At 45.1% G+C, this 9,025-nt stretch overlaps 1 protein-coding gene across 1 annotated transcript; it reads left to right on the top strand.

Annotated features, from left to right (window-relative positions):
• The first annotated feature begins 144 nt into the window (after positions 1 to 144).
• CUNH3orf84 (chromosome unknown C3orf84 homolog) lies at positions 145 to 8,605 on the top strand. Its single transcript, XM_012517582.2, is given in 3 exon segments — positions 145 to 276; positions 7,352 to 7,408; positions 7,826 to 8,605. Coding segments are annotated over 3 exon segments (585 nt in total). The 3' UTR covers positions 8,222 to 8,605.
• The last annotated feature ends 420 nt before the right edge of the window (positions 8,606 to 9,025 follow it).

Raw genomic sequence — 9,025 nt, 5'->3', positions numbered from 1 at the left:
GAGAGAGAGAGAGAGAGAGAGAGAGAGAGAGAGAGAGAGAGAGAGAGAGTCCAGTGAGGAGTTTCAGGCCTGGCTTCTCTGAAACCCTCAGGCGATGCCCTGAGGATGGGCTTTATCCTCATGGTGTGAGTAGGCCTTATCCTCATGACTGCTTTATTATAGCACAACAGTGGCTTCTATGGGCACTTCAGAGGCCAAGTCAAGACTGAAAGTGCTGGAGAGTATCGCCGTGTGGCCAAGCCTCAGCCTCCAGCAGCGTTCCTGCAGCGATGCCAGGTACAAAGCACTCTTCTCAGTTCTCCCAGCCCAAAGAGCAATCCTTTCAATGCTGAAAGGGTTCCAGCCCTTTCAGAGACAGCCTGACAGCCAGCCTACCCCTGGGACAGACAGGAAACTTGTTCTCCTTCCTTGACATGTCCCATGTTCCCTCTAATCTTAGGGTAGAGAAGAGCAGGTGCAGTGCAGTTTTGCTGGTCAATCTTGTTCAGTGTCCCTAGTAGATGAAAGGATCAACCCAGAAGGGATAGGTAGAACTATGGGGGGAAAATCTTCATAAGACAGGAAAGAAACCTTAATTTTTTCAACCTGCCTTCTTGCTCAGATTCCTTGATGCCAGAAAACCCAGTGTCAGCCCATAGGCTGCCTTGTAGCTCAGTGCCTTGGGAATGAGTAGGAGGCACGTCTGGTTGGGCAGGGAAGTAACATGGGAGGTGACTGGGTACCAACTCACACATCTAGCTAGGGAAGAATGGAAGGGAATGATGAAGAGACATCCCAGAGTAGACAGAACAAGTTTCCAGGGAGTAGAGGGGTGCTGGGCTCTAGGTACTCCACCACTTTATGGTCTTGAAGACAAGGAGAGGGCACAATCTATCACCATCCAGGGTCCTAACAGTAAAAACACACCCTAAATAGTATCACTCAGGAAGGTGTGTTTACAAGGAGTGGCTATGAAGTTCTCAAGAAAAGGTACTATCATGGGATAGTAACAATGAAACGGTCAGAACCGCTAGGCCCAAAGTGACATGGAGAAACATAGCTCTTAGAACCCAGAAGAGAGAGCTATGGAGCAAACCACCCTGAGAGTAGCAATAATCCTGAATGGAGGGACATGTGCAGGTGGGACAAGGTGTGGGAGGGAATGAAAAGGTATCTCTTTTTCTCCATCTTCTCCCAGAGCTCCCAGTGGTTGAAGCAAAGGCAGCCTGGCAATGTGTGCTTTCATATCCACCACCTAAGCAAGAGCAGGGTGGAGGGAAGCCCAGAGGGACCTGAAGTGTTCCTTGTGCCTTTTCTTTTTTTTTTTTTTTTTTTCAGTACCGGGGACTGAACTCAGGACCTTGTGCTTGCCAGGCAAGTGCTTACTCTCCTGAGCTATCTCCCCGGCCCAGAAGTGTTCCTAAGACATGCCTTCATTTCCAGCATTTCCTTGCTTCCCAGCCTCTTGTCAGGTCCTACTGGATCTGCCAGCCAGATTCTCCAGGAATTACTTTCCTAGGCTGAGAGCAGAATCCTGGAGGCTGCTGTTGTACAATCTGAATTTCTTTAGTAGGTTAGTATTTCCAGTTGGAAGGACAGCCTGGCACTGCGTATCAAGCCAGGCCCAAATGCAGCTCTAGACTGCCTATTAGGAGCCAATTCTTTTCTTGGTTGTTTTGTTTTTGTGTTTCTGAGACAGTGTTTCATTATATAGTCCAGACTGGGCCTGAACTCACTACATAGCACCACATACCCACGGTGGTCCTCCTGCTTCAGTCTCCCACATGCTGGGATTACAAGAGTGTGCCACTACGCCCATCTAGGAGCCACTTCACTTTTTTTTTTTTTTTTTTTTTTTTTTTTTTTGTTTGTGTTTGTGTGTGTGTTTGTGTGTGTGTGTGTGTGTGTGGCCAACTCAGCCCACCAGGGGGTGGGGCTGGCTGGCATGTGGTGCTGGGGGACCGAACCGCAGTCCCTGTGCCTTGCCAAGCCTGTTCCAAGTAGGTGCCTTAGACCACTGAGCCATCTCACCAGCCCCAAAAATATATTCTTTGTTTATTTGTTTGTTTGTTTGTTTTTTGGCAGAACCAGGGATTGAACTCAGGCCCTTGCGCTTGCCAGGGAAGTGCTTATTCCACTGAGCCATCTCCCCGGCCCACTTCACTTTTGAGAGTAATAGATTTGTGGCAGTACAGGAGCACAAGTAAACCTAGTACCGTCTTGCTGGATATTTGCTCTAGTCTTTAATGGCAGCACCTCTCCCAGAAATTAGAATATCTCTCAATCTACTGAACATATTCCCCAGAAAGAGACATGTAGAGTGCATGTTTCAGCTACTGATCAAACTGAAGACTTGCAGAATTAGCTGGCATTATCAACAGCTCCAAATAGCTGCTGCGTGTTTTGGGCTCAGGTTGTATAAATGTCAAGTCTCATGGCTCTTTCTAGATGTAGAGCTGTTTTAATTAATAGGACTGCTCAGGGAAGGTATACATTTCACTTTTTCACCAGTTGGGAGATACCAGGATTCGGGTGGCTGACTGTAGCTACTGTTGAAAGGCTTTCTAAAAGCATCTATTTTCCTTTGGGGTAGGTAAAAATTTTCTCTGTGACATTTAAATTTAAAAAAATTCTTTTTTTGTTTTCATTTTTCTTCTGAACTATATTGATGTATTTATTCTGACCTTCACTTGCCTGACTCTTGGGGAAATGTAATCCTGTTTCTCTTTGTTCCTAAAGTCAAACAATGGTCCTAGAAATAAGGTCCTTATCTATGGTGCCAAAATTGCTCTGTGCCCCATACCTTGGTCTGATAAAGAGGGTCATCTCTCAGCATGGACTGTGATCGTCCTGCCCAGGCTCCATAGGTCCTTGGCCACCCATGTATAAGTACTGCCTCCCCCACCAGACCTCTCAAACAGGGAATCAGGGCTCTAGACCCACTGCTTAGAAATCATGGTTTTCACACTTCTGTGAGAAAGGGGCCCTTGCACATTTTAGAAACAAAGATGCAAGTACTAACTCTTCTCAATGGCAAGAATACCCAGAAGAGCCTAGGCTATAGAAGAAGTGACTATTTTACTTACCAGGCTCCCACAGTTTTGAGAGAGCAAATTTGAATCAGTGGGAGTCGACAGATTATCCTGCCACTGTAGGCATAATGAGAGTCAGAGCTGCCTACAACCACGGAGGCATTCGGCCTAGGGCTATGTACAGTTCTGAGGACACTGAGACAGGTAAGAAACTGAGAGATAATTGGGACTTGTTTTAGGCTGCCAGAATTTTCAAGATTAAAACTTTGCTTGAGGTGATTAAAGATTCATAAGCGGTTTTCAGGAATAATAAAGAAAAACCTCTCCGTTTTGTCTACTTTTCGTCAGTGGTGATTTTTTAATTTTTCTTTCTTTCTTTTTTCTGTCTTTTTGAGACAGGGTCTCATTATGCAGTTCAGGCTGGCCTTGAACTCACTTTGTAGCCCAGGCTAGTCTCAAACTCCCAATAAGCCTCCTGCCTCAGTGTCCCTAGTGCTGGGATTACAGGTGTGCACCACTATGCCCAGCATGGTAACATTTTCTGAAGCTGTGATATAATGTCAAAACCAAGACATTGATATTGATGCAGTCCACCACTCTTTTCCAGATTTCATATTACTTGCACTTTTTTTTTTTTTTTCCATGCGGTACCAGGGATCAAACTTAGGACTTTGCACTTGCCAGGCAGGTGCTTAAGCTGCTGAGCTATGTCCCCGGCCCTTTTGCTTACACTTATTTGTGTGTAAGATCTATAAAATTTTATTATCTGTGTAGGTTCATCTATGCATCACTATAGTTTAGATTTTGACCAACATAACATGGATCACTGATGCTGTCCTTTTCTTTCTTTCTTTCTTTTTTTGCGGAACCAGGGATTGAACTCAGGCCCTTGGGCATGCCAGGGAAGCACTTATTCTACTGAGCTATCTCCTAGCCCAGTGCTGTCCTTTTACCTCCACATCTACTTGCCTTCCGCTCCTTCATCCTTCTCTGTCCTTAAATTTATTTCTAAAATCTTATCACTTAAAATTCTATATAAATGGAATAATGCAGCATGCAATCTTTGGAAATTCCTTCTTCTCACTCAATATAATTTCTTAGAGAGTCATCCAAGCATGTTATATTTTCATTGCTAAGTAGTATTCCACGCCACATATGTACCAGTTTGTTTAACTATTCAGTATTAGATATCTGAGGTGATTCCAATTTTTTGGCTTTTATAAATAAAGCTGCTATGAACATTTGGGCACAGATTTTTTTTGGTGAACATGAGTCTTCATTTCTCTGGGATAAATGCCCAGAAGTATAATTGCTGGGTCATATGGTAGTTGCATATTTAGTTTTTTAAATAAACTGTCAAGCTGTTTTCTAGAGTGGCTGTACCATTTTACATTCTCACCAGCAACGCATGAATGATTTAGTTTTTCTGCTTTCCCACTAACATTTGGTATTGTTCTATTTTTAAGTTTAGTCATTCTGATAGACAGTAGTGGTATTTCTTTGTGGCTTTGATTTATCATTTGGCTAGTATTTAATGGTGTTGATGATGTTATTTGCCATCTGTCTATTCTCTGTGGTGAAATAGCTTCATGTTTTTAGACCATTTTCTAATTACTTCATTGTTGAGATGGTAGAATTCTTTATATATTTTAGATACTAGTCCTTTGTTGGATATAAGTTTTGTAAATATTTTTTTCTGCCAGTCTGTAGTGTTTCATGCTTTTCACATAATTTTCTTTTTTCACATAGATTTTCTTTTTTTTATTTTTAAATTTTTTTTATTTATTTATTTGTGTGTGACTGTGTGTGGCCAGCTCAGCCCACCAGGGGGTGGGGCTGGCTGGCATGTGGTGCTGGGGGATTGAACCTCGGTCCCTGTGCTTTGCTAAGCTTGTTCTAAATAGGTGCTTTAGACCACTGAGCCATCTCACCAGCCCCCTTCACATAGATTTTCATAGGGCAAAAGAAAAAAAATTTTTTTTAATTTTTAGGGAAGGGTCTACAGGGTGTTCAGGGTCTCACTACTAGATCAGACTCTTAGTGATCCACCTGTTTACAGCCTCCCAAGAGCTGGGATTACAGGCGTGCACCACCACACCCAGTCTCAACTGCCTTCTCAGTGATCCCCTGGGGCGGGGCCTGCACTTGGTTTTGGTTTTAAGTCTAATCCCCTCGCCAAGGAACCAGGGACTGAACTCAGGACCTTATGCTTGCCAGGGAAGCGCTTATTCTACTGAGCCATCTCCCCGGCCCCTATTTTTGTTGGTTGTTTTTGTTTTGTTTTGTTATTGAAGATTGAACCTAGGACCTTGCATATGCAAAAGCCCACGCTCTACTACTGAACCCTGAGTTTTTATTGTGTCATGTTGCTTCATGAGGAATGAAAGTTAAGGCTGGCAGGTTTCCCATCTTCACAGAGTTTACCTTCTGTTTAGAGACTACCACTGTGGTATGGCAGTGTGTGTGTGTGTGTGTGTGTGTGTGTGTGTGTTGCAAATAGGATTTCACTATGCAGTTCATGTTGGCCTTCAGCTCACTTTGTAGCCGAAGATGGTCTCAAATTCCCAACAATCTTCCTACCTCCACCTCCTGGGTGCTGGGATTACAGGTGTGCACCATCATGCCTATCCCTCAAAAGGGGATACTGGTAAACACATATTATAGGCTTTATATTGATTGGTTCAAGGGTATGGAATGGAGCCAGCCCCTAGTATGTGTGTGAGTATGTCTGTGTGCCTGTGGTATATGGTTTGGAGATCAAAACCAGGACCTTCAGGTATGCTAGGCAAGCACTCTATGAAGATACATCCCAAGCCACCAGTCCAAGTATTTTATCTGGGAATCTGTTGTCAGCCATTGCTCATACCTCCAACCCAGAAAGCCTGATTTCACCAAATCAAACCTCTTCAGTTATATAGCAGGAAAATCCAAGTAGATGGGGAGGGGATGGCTCTAGGGGCAGACTAGGTACAATGACAAGGAGTTGGTCTTGAGGAGACATTTCTTCCAAGGTCTGGAAGTCTTAGTAGTTTGTGGTCCTTCTCTGCTTGGGAATAGGCTTTCTGGCTCGAACTAAACCCATGCAAATACTGTGGGGTTGGGATCTTCTGTCCTCATTGGTTGAATAACAAGTGTTTGTTTAGTACAATGTCAGACATTGTTCTGAGTCCCGAAGTTAGAGATGTGAACATGATAGACAATAACCTTTGCCCACAAAGGGCTTATGTTCTACTTGGGGGGGGGGGAGGGTGTCAGATGATAGGAAATAACATAATATAACCAGAGTGTTAGGAGGTGAGAAATAAAGAGAGCTGGGGACATGGAATTACTCCCATAGTAGTCAAGGAAGGTATTTCCTGAGAGAAGAAATTTTATGGTTAGCTGAACAAACTGACAGTGGGAAAGCCTGAGAAGCAAATCCCTGGCATGTGTGGGAGCAGGGAAGAGGCCCATGCAGCTGGAGGTAGGATCAACCAGAAAGGGTCAGTAGCTTGTGAATCTTATGGACTACTATGATGCCTTTGGCTGGTACAAACAGGAGAAGCTGTTGTAAACTTTTGGCAAAGATGTGACTGAATTCATGTGCTAAAAATTCTAGTTGCTAAAAGGATGATAGACTGAAAGAAGGGACACTAAGCAGACAGCTGTGAGCTTGAAAGAAAGGACACTAGCCAGACAGCTAGGCAATAGAAAAAAGTATTTTGCACTAGAGAAAGCCATTGTAATTCCTAGGTACACTTTGAAGGAATTATCAATAGATAATTCCTGCCATCTTAGATGTAGAATGTGAGAAAAGAACCAAGGGATCTCAGGTGCTTAGCAGAACCAAAGGATCTCTACCTGTTGTAGCCTGAGCTGGTGGAAACTATAGAGTTGGGAGGTGATCAGTCATGTTTAAAGATGTTCTGTCTGGCATTTACACAGAAATGTGGAGAAGGCAGTTGGCTATTGTACTTGGGGCTCAGGAATCACCTTAAGCTGGACAGAAATTTTAGATTTCAGATGGCATTTAGGACCCAAGATGTGAGTGTGTTGTCAAGGTGGATGGAGAGAAAAAAAGAAGACTAAGATCCAATCCTGGGCAATCTAGAGTTAATGGGCTCACTCACTTAATGACACATGGCAGGTGCCTCAACCCAGCTTGAGAGGTTTCTACTTAGGACAAATCCCAGGACAAAGTATTTTAGGAGTGAGGTATTGCTGTAATTTGCTCCTGACCTTCAGGGTGTTAGGACTGTGGCAGTTTAGGGGTGGTCTCCTGCAGTTTCCCTCCATTAAGGGCCCTGAAGCAATATCTGGGGGAATAAGTGTCATCCCCTTTTTTTTCATTGTTTTTCAAGGAGCCAGCACAGCAACACTTCTTCTCCAAGCATGACAACCGCACTTCCTTCGACAAAGTAAGTACTAGGGAGGAAGGAGAGGGGACGGTCCTCTAGCTTAGGCAGAAATTGAGGGCAGAGCAAGTGTTGGGGTGGCTGGGAAAAAAACCATGAGGAGAGGGAATGATCCATACAAAGGCAGAGTGCCTCTCTCCTGCACCTCTTTCCCTGGGAAATAGTGCACTCCCCATAGGCACCTCTGCTTTGGTTTCCTCAACCAAATTCCATGTCAATACACAAAAGTCCTGGGGGGCACAGATAGAGGCTTCAATGAACAGAACAATAGATAGCATCACTGAAGAGAAAGCCAGTGAAGCCAGGGTAAGGTCAAGGAGGTCCTACACAGGCCAGACATCACCAGAGTTGGAATTAGGTAGGGCCCAAGGAGATTCCTGGTGCTAGGACTGTGGGCTAAGGGCCTGTACCACTGGGGAGGGCCCCTATTGTCTGCTGCAGGGAATCGGAAGACAGAAAGATCTGAAGCACCTGTGGCAGCGGCACACCTTCCTGCGCTGGGCACCCTGTGAGCTAGAGCTGAGCCAGCAGCAGCCCCTGAAATCTTCCTACCAGTCTGATTTCCAGTCAGGTTCTGGACTTGATAGTGTCCCTCAGCGTCTTGTTCATTTTGGGCAAATCCAGCCTCCCCAGGCCAGCACTACCTACCAGCGAAACTTCTGCCATCCATCTCTACGTGGTCACTGTGGCACTGACAAGATAGAGCCCCAAATGCCTGTCGCCGACACACTGCCTGACCTCCCAGGAATCCCAAGACCCAAGCTACTGCAGCACTATCTTCACCCTGGAGTCTATGAATGTTTACACTGGTCCTGAACATTAAACAGCTGACAGAGCCTGCCGGTACTTCCAGTGAAAAGAGGTCTCAGGGGCCAGTGAGCAGTGGTGTGCAGCCCAGAGCCTGACTCCCAAGGGACTTGTGTCTATGGTGTCTTGTGTCTATGATCTGGGTTGGGGAAGTACTGACATGTGAGCCTAGTCACCAGCTGAGAAAAGGTAAGGCCTGGAAGAGGCCCAGCATCCAGGAAGGTTGCCATGACCAACACAAGAAGGTCCAAACTCCTCTCCAGAACTTTGGCAAACAGCGGGAAACCCTATACGCAGTGAAAGGAGAGCCAGCCATTCTAGTGGGAATCAAAGGCCAGGGCACATTTCCTTATAATCCCAGCTACTCAGGAGGCCAAGAGGTCAAGAGAGGAGGATCACAGGTTCCAGGCCAGACTGAGAAACTTGGAGATACTATCTCAAATAAAATAACCAAAACAAAGGGCTGGGGGTGTAGCTGTGAGAGTGCGTGCCTACCATGTCCAAAGTACCACTGGGTTCAATGTCCTGTACAGAATTAAAAAAAAAAAAAGAGAAGGGGGAACAGCTGGCAGCTTCCTTTAGGAGGAGGCCTAGGGGGAGTGGTGGGTAGCCACCCAATCCTGCCCAATAGCTCCCCACAGCTGACAGAGACTGCCTTGGCCATCACCTGCACTAAACCACCCCTCCCTTCACGGGTAAGCAGAAGCCTTGAGGAAACACTGTGTAACAGTGTGTGATTTGGACCCAGAGGTTATTCTAACTCTGTAGTTTTATTGTTTTTTCTTTCTTTCTTTCTTTTTTTTTTTTTTTTTT

Source organism: Octodon degus, unplaced genomic scaffold (assembly GCF_000260255.1).
Source record: "Octodon degus isolate 3935 unplaced genomic scaffold, OctDeg1.0 scaffold00008, whole genome shotgun sequence".
NCBI lineage: Eukaryota > Metazoa > Chordata > Mammalia > Rodentia > Octodontidae > Octodon > Octodon degus.
The sequence above is the reverse complement of the archived record's forward strand: the minus strand, read 5'-3'. Positions and strand labels throughout refer to the sequence as shown.